This window comes from Enhydra lutris, unplaced genomic scaffold (assembly GCF_002288905.1).
Source record: "Enhydra lutris kenyoni isolate GAN:26980312 unplaced genomic scaffold, ASM228890v2 scaffoldscaffold39, whole genome shotgun sequence".
In the NCBI taxonomy this organism is placed as follows: Eukaryota; Metazoa; Chordata; class Mammalia; order Carnivora; family Mustelidae; genus Enhydra; species Enhydra lutris.
In genome coordinates this window covers 20,633,988-20,646,328 of record NW_019154123.1, presented here as the reverse complement: position 1 = coordinate 20,646,328, position 12,341 = coordinate 20,633,988, and the positions used below count along the sequence as shown (strand labels likewise).

The 12,341-nt window shown below is 42.4% G+C and overlaps 1 protein-coding gene across 2 annotated transcripts in view; it reads right to left on the bottom strand.

The window, feature by feature from the left end:
- The window catches only part of LOC111155137 (claudin 18), a 28,419-nt gene extending 16,347 nt beyond the window's left edge, over positions 1–12,072 (bottom strand). The window contains exon 1 of one of the 2 annotated variants that reach the window (XM_022515211.1): positions 11,853–12,072. In XM_022515211.1, the coding sequence (XP_022370919.1) occupies positions 11,853–12,072 (220 nt within the window). Of the gene's footprint in view, positions 1–2,738; positions 3,156–11,852 lie in introns of those variants that run through there. The other variant, XM_022515210.1, reaches the window with a different exon arrangement.
- Between the last annotated feature and the right edge of the window lie 269 nt (positions 12,073–12,341).

The window sequence follows — 12,341 nt, the reverse complement described above, 5'->3', positions numbered from 1 at the left end:
CCCCGTCGGCCAAATCTTAAGTCACCAAACAAATATATGCATTATGGGATGCCAGTTTACATTTTGGTCACTTCTGCTGCAGGAGGCCCGGCTGTTCTTAAATCTGCACTGTTCTCCATGGCCATACATTATCAGTTATTTAAGGTATCTCCTTTTTGGCAATTCAGGCTCAAGAAATGTCTTTCCTGGCTTTTGATGGAATCCTCTTCCCCCGATACAGGCAGGAAGGACTGGGATATACCTGTGTGAGGGCTGCCTGGAGCTTTTCAGCTTTTCTAAATTGTAAGCAGTGTCACAAGGGTGGATACGCTCAATGCTATCAGCATGCCCTAGGTCTGGCACAGAGATTTGTGGGATCCTATTCAGTATGGGCATGTGAGGAGGCCTCACGGTGGAGGTCATATTTGAGTTGGACCTTGCACGTGAGAAGATTTGTGAGATGGCAGTGGGGCAGTGGAGGGGGGCTTTTGGCACTGGGGGCAATGGATATCCAGGACCAAGCCCACGGTATAGTAGATGGACAGGGAGGAGCACAGCCTTGGGGCAGAGGAATAGTAAGAGAGAAGTCAGGCAAGGTGAGGCATGTAGGGGACTGTGGGCGTCAGGCTGTCATTTCTGCCCCGAATTTATGTGAACGGGGAATCCATGGGAAAGTCTGGGTTTTAAAATATCTAGGGAGATGAGAACTGAGAACTGGAAGCTAGTGATTGGAATGTCTACCTGACCATCTGCCGTAGTCAAAGGAGTAAACACTCCAAAGAGAGGAAGGATGGAAAGCAGACTGAGAAAGACAAAGAGTGAGAGGGGAAGTAAAATTTATTATTTTAATTTGGTTTTCAGTGACCCAGGGAGAGACAGAATTTGATAATGATCAGAATCATGAGATCTTCTAGAAGAAAAGAATATAAGCCTAAGTAAGGAGGAGAGATGAAAGAGGCAAGAAGGACAGGGGCTGATCAGAGGGGATGATGAGAGAGGATGGTGTGGGGCTCCATGAGTGGAAAAGAAACAGAATGAGAGAGAGAGAGACTGGTAATGTGTGGGGTCCTGGTTCGAGGTTTTTCGGTATGAAGTCATAGGATGTCATCCCTTAATTTTGAGTATGAGGTCAATCTTTTTCCTTCACATAATAGTTAAAATAAGGTGAGGCTAGCAGCTCAGTAATCCATGTTTGTACCTTCTGCCTTCTGACCTCTCCCCTCACACCACAGTATAATACCTCCTCTGTGGCTATCTGCCCTGTGGCCAGGTCCTACCTGCCTTGTTTCCCTAAGCAGGTCTCAGTTGGTGATCTGCTGGACCTGCAGTACAAGTGACTTTCAGAGGTGCCTGGGTAGCTCAGTTGGTTAAGTGTCTGCTTTCGGCCCAGGTCATGATTCCAGAGTCCTGGGATTGAGTCCTGTTTCCAGCTACATACTGGGCGGGGAGCCTGCTTCTCCTTCTCCCTTTGTTGCTCCCCCTGCTTGTACTTTCTCTCTTCTCTCTCTCTCTCTCTCTCTCTCTGTTTGTGTCAAATAAATAAAATCTTTTAAAAAAGTGGCTTTCAAAATGCAGCAATTATTCCAATTCTACTCTGTTACCCATCTTCTATTTCTTTCCAAAAATGAAGATACATTAGTTGAATTGCTTTTCATAATTCAATTTCAAGTGCTGTATAGGTAGTGTCGTGAAAATTTATTTCCACCTACCTGCTCACAAGGTGCTCTTTTCAGAGTGGCAAACCTAACACTTCCTCACCAAACTCATATCTTTGGCCACTCCTTGGAGCCACTGGTTAGAATGGCCTTTTATTTTCTTTTTGCCCACCCTCTTTCTTTAAATACAAGTAGATCCCAGGATATCTAGAATGCAAAGTTCCTATGAGCACGTTTGAAATAATAATCTGTATTAAAAGCAGGGGTTTAACGTACTTCATCTTCAAGGGTGAAAAGATGTCACATTTATAATTGTATTTACATTGTGAGATTATTTTAATTATAACTTTATAATATTCTGGCATATGTTGTTTTTTAGGAGTGCATACTAGAACTTCTCAATGCAAAGCAAGAAAAGAGGTATTTATAATTGAATGGCAATATATATTTTCTGGCACTCACAGAGACTCCAACTTTTCTTTTCTTTTCTTTTTTAAAGATTTTATTTATTTATTTGACAGAGATCACAAGCAGGCAGAGAGGCAGGCAGAGAGAGAGGGGGGAAGCAGGCTCCCCGCTGAGCAGAGAGCCGGACACGGGGCTCGATCCCCAGGACCCTGGGATCATGACGTGAGCTGAAGGCAGTGACTTTAACCCACTGAGCCACCCAGGCGTCCTGAGACTCCAACTTTTCAAAGAAAAATTGAATTGAATTGAAAATGAAAGAAAATGAGCTCTCAGTCAACATTTTTGGCTAGAAGAAAATATTCACCATCCTACTTCCTTGCTTCCGTGTATGTACAGGCAAGAGCAAGTCAGAGGCACATACATATCCATGATTTCCTCCTTTGAAGACCATTATGCTAGTATCCCGAGCATGCCCTAAGAACAGATCCCTTTTCTTCATGCCCTGTACTTCCTTTGACTTGAGTATGAATTCTCCGATTTTCTCCCGTATGATCTAGCCCTCTCTGTCACAGGGCCGACTTCTCTTATTCACACCTTTTATTCTGAGCCAAGGCTGCAAGGGTCACCCCTGGTGCTGCAGGGAGCGCGGGTCAGTCCCTGCCCGGCCCTCACCGGCCAGTCCCCCGCCCGGCCTACCTGGAAGGCCCAGGATGGTGAAGTAGGGCCGGCACTCGGTGAACCCTGAGCTCTGCCTCACGCAGCTCCGCCAGAGCCCCTCGTACTGGAACACAGAGGTGACGGGGTTGTCATACAGGTCCTGGGTGCTCCACATGTCCATCCCCGTGGCGGCGATGCAGCCGGCCAGGCCCAGGAGGGACAGGAGGAAGCCCACCACTTGGCATGTGGTGGTGGACATGGCCTTAGCCCGCGCACCTTCCGACCACCTGCTCAGGACGAGCTGCGCCTTCCTCCTGAGCCGGGTGTGGGCGGGCGGGCAGTGCTCCTGAGCCTGGCTGCCCTAATCAGATGGTTTCCCTAAGCTCTTGGTGTTTGCTCACAGTGTTTTCCTTAGATTAGTTCAGTTTCACTCTTGGTTCAAGGGCATTATTTTTTCATTTGTTAGGGTAGCAGCCCCAAGAGGCACTTGTCCTGTCGAGCTGCGCAGGCCCAGCTGGTTTGAGAGCTGAGCCGTCCGAGTGGACACCTTGCGCAAAGGCCGTGCCAGCCTCTCCCGGGTCCCTGGCTCTGGCTCTGTCCCTTAAGCTCACTGGCACCCACCTGGGGAGAAAGTTGACGAGTCCAGCACCCCTACAAGCTTTTCCTTGAGGCTCTGCTCGTCACAGGAAACCACTTTGGCTGACCTCACTTAAAACAAAGGCCCTGAAGTCTGCGCCTTGAATCAGAACTCCACATTTTCTCCTCACAGCTCATAAACTACTTCCCATGCACATTTTTTCCATTTTGCTCTTACAGAAATGGGTAGAGTAGGTATTATTATCCCAACTCATATCTATTTTGAGGCAAGTGAAGTAGGAATAGATTGAAGAACTTGTTCAAGTGCCTTGGATCACACATGCATTAAAGTCAGCAAAGATGGAGCTCCAGTCCCCACTTCTGATCTGATATTCTTTCTCCATTTCTATGTGGAGTGGCAGAGGCAGGCAAGGTGTCCCCACTTTTGAGAACAGGAAGGCAAATCCTAGAGATTTGCTTTTGTTTTACAGGTATTGGAAATAGGAGAAGAAGCAAGATGTCCAGCTGACCTCCATGTCACACTTTCATTCACACCATGAGAACCACATGGAGACCACATGGCAGATTCAGAAGGTTCTAGAAAGGCCAGAGAAGGGCTCAGGGCTGGCTGGGCCCAAGTGCCTGATCTGGTTACTGAGAGCCCTGGGATCTGCTCCTGACACTGTCACTAACATGCTGTATGCTAGATGATTTTGGGCAAACTGCTCAACATCTGCAGGTCATGGTTTCTTTGTCTGTAACATTTGCATATTAAAGTAGAATACTTCAGTGCCCTTTCAGATCTCACACACTGTCTTCAACATTTTGCAGAAAAGTTTTCACTACAATTGGTCAAAATATCAGGAATTTCATAATCACAAAAAAGAGAGACCTGGCCAGAAATTAGCCATTGCATTTTGCCTACCCAGTTCGATTTTGTAAGAGAATTGACTGACCTGCTACTTTCTTGGGGTCATGTTTGTCTTGCCTCTGAATTCAGAACCATCTTTTTTTTTTTTTTTTTTTTTTTTTTTTAAAGTTGGTTCTACACCCAGCATGGAGTCAACATGGGGCTTGAACTCACGACCCTGAGATCAAAACCTGAGCTGAAACCAAGAGTCAGACACTTAACTGACTGAGCCACCCAGGCACCCCCAGAACCATTGTAATTACAGCTTCCCCAGCTCTGGATTTCCAGGCCTGGAAACACATCCAACATACCATCTCTAGCCTGTACAGGTTCTCCAGGAAACAAGCCTTTGCATCTGGACATTTCAGTGTTATCTTGAGTGCACCCAGCCACTGCTCCCATTCCTTTTTTCTCCCCAGCAAACACAGAAAGCAAATATGGACGGTCTCCCCCTAGTTTGAACAGACACCACACTCCGCTCAAGTGCTTACCTTGCTCTAGGTTCTGTGATCAGTGTAGAGAGTGAATCATGAGCCAGAAAACTCAAAAAAAGAGAGTAAGCAGGAGTTACATCCCTTTTGGTGAAACAGCATTGGTGTCTGTTTTCCCTGAACTGAGTTACAAGGCCAAGTATAAAAGGTGAGGAGGAAGCAACTAGAAAAAGGGCCTCTAGTATCTGCTGCTGGATGGGGCTTGACCAATTCGATTGGAAAGTACTGGAATAGTTCAAGAATGATTCTGCCACTGTTTCTATGGAGAAAGTCCATTTTGCTCTTGTTTCAACCAAGAAGCAGTATTTTTATTCATAAAGAGCTTGGTTTCCAGTTGTTCATTTTTTGACCTTTGTCTAACACCCACCCCATATCTTGACTTTAATGCCACTGAAATAGTAGATGGAAAATGAAAAAAAAAAAACAAAAGAAATAGGTTATTATAAGTTACCTATTCTCACTCATTGCTATTTCCCTCCCCCTTCCCTATGCAAATGCTTTAGGCAAAATTGTAAGACCTGGGGAAAAACATTATTCAGGTAATAATGAATTAGCTTTCTTTCTTGTTTGAAATGGTGACAGTGACTTCATTTTTTGGAAGAAGGAAAAGTTAATTTTAAAGGATAAACTAAAGCTACTTCTATCTAGTAGAATACTGAACGAATATAGAGAAAATGTAAGTCTCCATATTTTTTTTAAAAGATTTTATTTATTGGGGTGCCTGGGTGGCTCAGTGGATTAAAGCCTCTGCCTTCAGCTCAGGTCATGATCCCAGGGTCCTGGGATCGAGCCCTGCATCGGGCTCTCTTCTCAGCTGGAAGCCTGCTTCCTCCTCTCTCCTCTCTCTCTGCCTGCCTCTCTGTCTACTTATGATCTCTGTCTGTCAAATAAATAAATAAAATCTTAAAAAAAAAGATTTTATTTATTTATTTGACAGAGAGACAGATCACAAGCAGGCAGAGAGGCAGGCAGAGAGAGAGAGGGGGAAGCAGGCTCCCTGCTGAGCAGAGAGCCTGATATGGGACTCGAAACTAGGACCCTGGGATCATGACCTGAGCTGAAAGCAGAGGCTTTAACCCATTGAGCCACCCAGGCACCCCATCTCCATATTTTTTTAAAAAATGTAAGTCTATGTACTTTTTTAATGTGAAATAAATATTGATAGATTTTAAAACATCTGGAGGATGGAATCTGTCACTTCCTGGTGGCTATAAAATGAGTGGACCAGGGCTTTAAGGTTAACTGCTCAAGAGTGAATGGGGGTCCACAGAGGAAAATCTGGGTTCCTCGCTCATGGGAGAGGCTTTGTTAAAATACATTAAATGTATCTCTAATAATAATAACAACTCATGGTCTGATTATAATAACATGTAATAATAATAATTCATGGTCTGATTCTGTTTAACAATAATGGCGTTGGTATAACTTTGTTTAATAATCTTTAAAATGGAGCAAAATTTTTTGCTGATTTCTTCAGGGAAATCATCCCTATATTTAGGTTTAAATGTGGTCTGGTAGTGCCATTTTAGGTCGTAAATGTTCAGCAGTTCATATTATTTTACTGATATTGGAGAAAAAATTTCTCCCACCCTTTCCTTACATCATTTTAGGAATAATAATATGTAAAATGCCTTCTGTGGTAATTAGGAAAATATGGTGGTTGAATAGCAATATAAAATATCACAGCTAGGAATACGGGAGGAGTAAAACGAATATACTAGCAAGACAAATCACCGATATGTCTGTTAATTTCTTTTTTAAAAAATATTACCACACGGTATATCCCTAATTTCTGATTAGGGATTAGAATAGATCTTTTGGTGCTCATAATTGAAAATTAGGAAGTCAAGGAAATTTTACCAAATCACTCATAATTTTAAATACTAGGGAAAATATTTGGCTTATTTCCTTTTTATCCTTTCTCTGTATATGTATTTTCACATGATTAAGAGATTATATGACTTGATGTTTTGCTCTTTTAACTTAATTGCATACATAGACAATTAAAGCTTTTTGTAAACATCACTAAATATGTGTAATATTAAACATTTATTTCAATATGAGCAAATTAGTATTTTAGTACTAGCAGATTAATATTCTGTTACATAGAGGTGCTATTATTCACCTAAACAACACCTATTCTTATGTAGTTGGATTATACCCCTCCCCAAGTTGTGTGTGTGTGTGTGTGTGTGTGTGTGTGTGTGTGTGTGTGTGTGACAAACAACATTACGATGAACATCCTTGCAAAACTATTTGCCAGCATTTCTGATTAGTTAGAATAGATTCCTAGGAGTAGAATTAAGATGTCAAAGGGCGTGAAGTTTTTAAAAAATCTTTTTTATATAGAACCAGATTTTTTTCCTATGAATTTTATTCTAGCAGCAGTATTTGAAAGATCTTGTCTCATTGCACTCTTATCTAATTTGTGAATTTGGTAAGTTATACACAATCATTTGTTTTAATTTGCATTATTTTGATTACTAATGAGTTTGAAATTTTTTAAAAAACAAATGCTTATGAAAATCTATTTTTTTCCTTTTCCTGAATTGTTAGATTGTACTCCTTTCTCATTTATTTACTGGAATTTTAGGACTTTGCCTATTGATTTATTGAATAAATTATCTGTTTAAGATCTTAAATACCATTATTTATTTATTTATTTTTTTATTATGTTCAATTAGCCAACATATAGTACTGTTATAATTACTAAAAAGATATTTTCTCATTGATTATTTGCTTTTTAAATTTTTTCATGGTTTTACATATTCTATTTATTGCTTCATAGTACCTGGTGCATAATATGTGCTTAAAAAATATTTGCTGAATAATGTAGTTAGATGAGTTTACTTTTGTGTTTCCTCCATCATTTCTATGCTTAGCAGTTTATTTTCTATTTAGAGGAAGCAAACAATATTAGAATTATTTTAGAATTTTAGAAGATTTAAAAGTATTTTTTTGTTTTTACATTACTTAATCTGGAATCGAGTTTGGTATTTATGTTGGTTTTATTATAATTCTTTTTTCCCCTCAAAAAAGCTAATCAATAATTTCTGCAATTTCTTATTGAATAAGCTTTCCTCTCCCCATTGCTTTGTAAATCCTCTCTATGAAATTCACATATATGTCTTTTTAATTTTAGATTTTGTTCCATTTACCTTTCTGTCCATCTTTGGCCAAAACACAATTTTAATTACCACAACTTTAAAATTTGGCTAAATATCCACTGGAGTTAGCCCACTATTTTCATTTTATTCTGTAAGAAAACTATTAAAAGTTAATTTCCTCCGCCTCTTCTTATGGATAAACAACTTTGTCAAGTTCCTGAAGGAAAACTCTCGGTAGTATTTTGATTAGAATTCTTGGTATGTAGCCTAGGTTCTGGAGGAAGTCTGCCTGGGTTTGAATCTTCCCCTATCACTTACTATTACAGTATCATCAGGCAAATTCTTTAATTTTTCTGTGCTTCAGTTTCTTCATCTGTAAAATGGAGATAATTTTACTACTTAACATCATAGTGTTGCTGTGAAAATTTAAGTATGCATAAGTAACTTATGTAAATGTATATAATTATGTAATTTATGTACATTAACATATGCTAATTTATTAAACAAATACCTATACATAGTTAGGTCTCAATAAATTTATTACTAATGATAATAATAAAATAATATAGGATTTATTATTATACATTAATTAGGGATAAATTCCCATCTTCAAAAATTCATATCTTTATAATATTATTATCTAGGAAACTGTAGTATATATTTCCATTTAATTAAGACTTAACTTTTTCTTAGTAAAGCTTCTTTTTCACTCCAAGAGGGGCACTTGTCCAAACCCGATCAGCCCAGGACAGGCTGGTTTCCAGTTATGTGGCTAGTGAAATGATTTTATCTAGGAAGGTTGACTACCAGTCCTACGCCTCAAGTTTCTCTGGAAGCTTTGGTTGGGCCTGACTTCTTCCCTCTGAGCCTGAGTCTGTGCTTGCATTTCGGGGTGTGCAGCTTCTCAGTGGAAATTTAAAAATTCTGTACTTTTATCTCAGTGACAATGAAAAGGACATTAAAACAAGTACATTCCGGATCCTCAGGTTGGCTCTTAGGGTTCATGTTTGTGTTGGTGGTAATTATCACGTTTATACCAGAAGACAATTAAGTATTCTCAACTGCTATGTGAACAAAGGGTTCATTCTTGCTCAAACAGAAAATACAGTCAGGGGAACCTCTCCTCGCTTTGTGGTACTGATGCTCCAAGCTAGGGCACCTGTGCCTTGGGGTCCACACCACACCAGCTTCCCCTCCAAGCATTGCCTTGCCGGGTCCTTGCACATACCTGATAGCCGCAATCAGTGGTGGTAAATATACAGTAGAGAACGTTCCCTCCCCAATTCCAGAAATAACTGGGTTGATAATTTTAGACCCACATTTCAATACAACCTTACTTCAAATGAACAAGACCACTGCATTGAGCCTCAGAAACCTCATTACCACAGGAATGACAGGGTTGTGCTTGAGTGTGAGAGGTGAGTACCTTAAACTCTCTAACACCATTTTGTAAAACAAACCTACACAAGTAGAGCATCTCTGTTAATGATACTGAAGTTGAAATACTGAAACAAATAAAATGCAACAATGGCCTGGAGGCTGTATCTTTGTTAAAATCCAAATGCAAATAAATGAACACTATCCCTAACACCAAACTAATTTTGAACTTTGGATTGATTAGCTTTTCAGTGTTATTTATATTACATTTGCAAATGTGCCTTTTGTACTTGTATAAGACTTACATGCATTGGGAATTTAAATCTATTGTTCTACTTGAATACATTAAAGTAACATTAAAATAAGTATAATTTAAGTGAACATTGAGGGTCTATAAGAATTTTTTTTCCCTTAAAAGGGATTCCTATAAAATTCTTTATAAAAATGGTTCTCTAAACTATCTACTGACAGGACTTATATATGCGTGTGCACACACACACACTCGAAGTTTCTGAGAGAAGGCCTAAAGGGCAGTTTCGGTCTGGCCCAATTTTAGCTCTGTGAACTTGGGCGAGTTGCTCTGCCTCTCTCAGACTCCATCTGTAAAATATATATATGGGGCGTGTTGATAGCTGTTGTTAGTCCAGGACAGCTGCCCAAGGAGAAATCTGTGTGGGGCTGAGGCACCAGGCTTTGGCAAGAGGTGAGGCTAGGAAGACCCCTTTGCACTGGGGGCTTTTGCTTTGGGTGAGGTGAGATTTCTGTTTGGAGCCCGAAAGTCTCAGGTCTTCATATTAGGGCAACCCTCTGGGGCTTAGGTGAAGGCACAACAGGGTCTGAGCCCTGTCTCCAGCTGTATTTGACCTTGGGCAAGTCACTCAAACTCATTTTCCTTGTTCCTAAAAGGGTGATAATAATAGCACCAAGCCCACAGGGCAGTTTGCAGAGGTTACACAAAATGTTGCAAGCCAGTTGTTTACTCAAGTCCTAGTACATGAGCCACCATTTTTATCCTCCCTTTGTGGAACCCTATGAATGCCTCAGATGGGCGCTCTGTGCGGCTGAGTCCCTCCACCGAGGCCTTTAGCTCTGCATGGGCCCAGGTCCTTGTCTCTGGAGAGACTGAACGTTTGCATTTGAGGTGAGGGAGTCTCAGAGCTAAGCCTGGGTCAGCAGGATACAAGGATGTGGGAGAGGCTCATCTCATCTTTGCTCTAGTCCCTCGTGGAGAGAGACCCCACTGAATCTGCAGTTGGTCACCCACTGATCTGACTCATGTCCGCTTGTTTATACCCAGTCCCCACCTCTGAAGAGAACATTCACTGCCTTCTATGACTGTGCCCACATGAACCCTCTCCTCCAGCCAAGGTCACTCTTCAGTTTTCCCCCAAGTAATACTTGAGGGGTAGCACCCTCATACCTTTGCTCATGCTGCTTTTCCTTCCATGTCCCTGCCCTTTCCAAACCCTACCTGCCTTTCCAGGCTCACTTATGGTTTTTCTTCCTCAGTGGAGCCTTTCCTAAGCAGTTCCATACTCCTCTCATCTCTGTAGCACTGGCCCTCTGGCCTCACTTGGCACCCGGTCATACCCAGCCTGGGGTGCACTTTCATCATTTCAAGGGTGCTAGCCCCAAGAATCTTGAGGTTGCAGTGAGCTCTCCATCAGTAGGTGTGGAGTGTATAAAAGAATGATTCACTGTGTGACTTAAGTCTTTACTTGTTACCTTCTGTGCCTTTCTAAGCCTTGACCCTATAGTCAGATGGCAAGTTCCTGGAGGGGAAAGCCCCATTTTCTATTTCTGGTGCTCCCTCCAATGCCCTTCTTGGATCAGTGTCCCTCTCAAGACTTTGATGTATATTTACAGAAGGAACAAAAAACTAAAAAATAAAAATGACAAGTTTATTCAATGTTTTACTCTGTTATATGAGTGAAAGACACTTTTAACATTTCCTCTTTTTTTTTTTTTTAAACACTTTTAAAACCTACTCTTGAGACTTGAATTTTTCTTCAAGTTAAAATGACCAAGCTAGTAAGCCAACGAACACACAATCCTTGTGTGGTTCATACCAATCTGGGGAATTACAGCCACACATCTTGCCTCCATGGCAGAGATCCCTTACCACAGAAGGCCCCTGTGCAGAGAGAGCACCCAGAATCTGACTCCATGTGGCCAGTATTTTCTGGAGGGCAGGAGCTGAGAGCTCAGAGAAGGGGCCCATTCAGCACCCCTCAGAGAACCATGGCACTCAGTTCTTTTTCTGTATGAATCTCTTTCCCCTTCCCCCATTCTGTTGCTGTTGCGGGCTCAGGCTTCCTGGAAGCCGGACCCAGGAATAAAAGGGCCTGGAGATGAAACTCCGTTTAGGAGATCCACAGTCCCCATTTCAGGGAGGGGGAATTGGGGCCTAAAGTTGGGCCTCTTGAGTCCTGTTCCTCTGTGTGCTTGAGTCTCCATGCTGTTGCTCATATAGGAGTTGTGAAATGATGGACCCCTTGGGGAAAACTGGGCACTAGCCAGTGAGGGGAACAGGAGCCCTGACAGCTCAGGAAGAGTCTCTCCCTAAGGTTGCTACACTCCTGTTCTGACTCTGGTGTTGGTCACTGCTGCTCCTCATTCCTCAGCCGTCCCTCTGTGGTGCCCCAGGCAGTGGCCTCCATCTCCCTGCCGGCCCACAGCACCCAGCCCTTACCTGGCAGTCCCAGTAGGGTGAAGTAGCCCCGGCACTCGGTGAAGCCTGAGCTCTCACGGACGCAGGAGCGCCACAGCCCTTGGTAGTTGAAAACAGCTGTCACCGGGTTGTTGTACAAGTCCTGGGTGCTCCACTGGTCCATGCAGGTGGCGGCAATGATGCCCGCAACCCCGATCAGCGAAACGATGAACCCCAAGCCCTGGCAGGCAGTCACGGCCATGGTGGAGTGCAGCCTTGACACAGAGCACCACACGACAGAGGGACAGCCCGGTTCTGAGTGTGCAGGGTGTAGGGATGGCGTTTTCTCCGGGATGTTGGTGCCCACGTCACAAATGGGCCATGCAATGGAGGAGGGGCTCAACAGTGCCACCTGAGCTTGTCCTCCTCCTTTATCTACCCCAGTGAGATAATTTCCACAACATGGTACCAAGAGCCATTTGTTTTCTACCATATGTACACTCTACTCACTGTTTACCTTCAGAGGGTGTT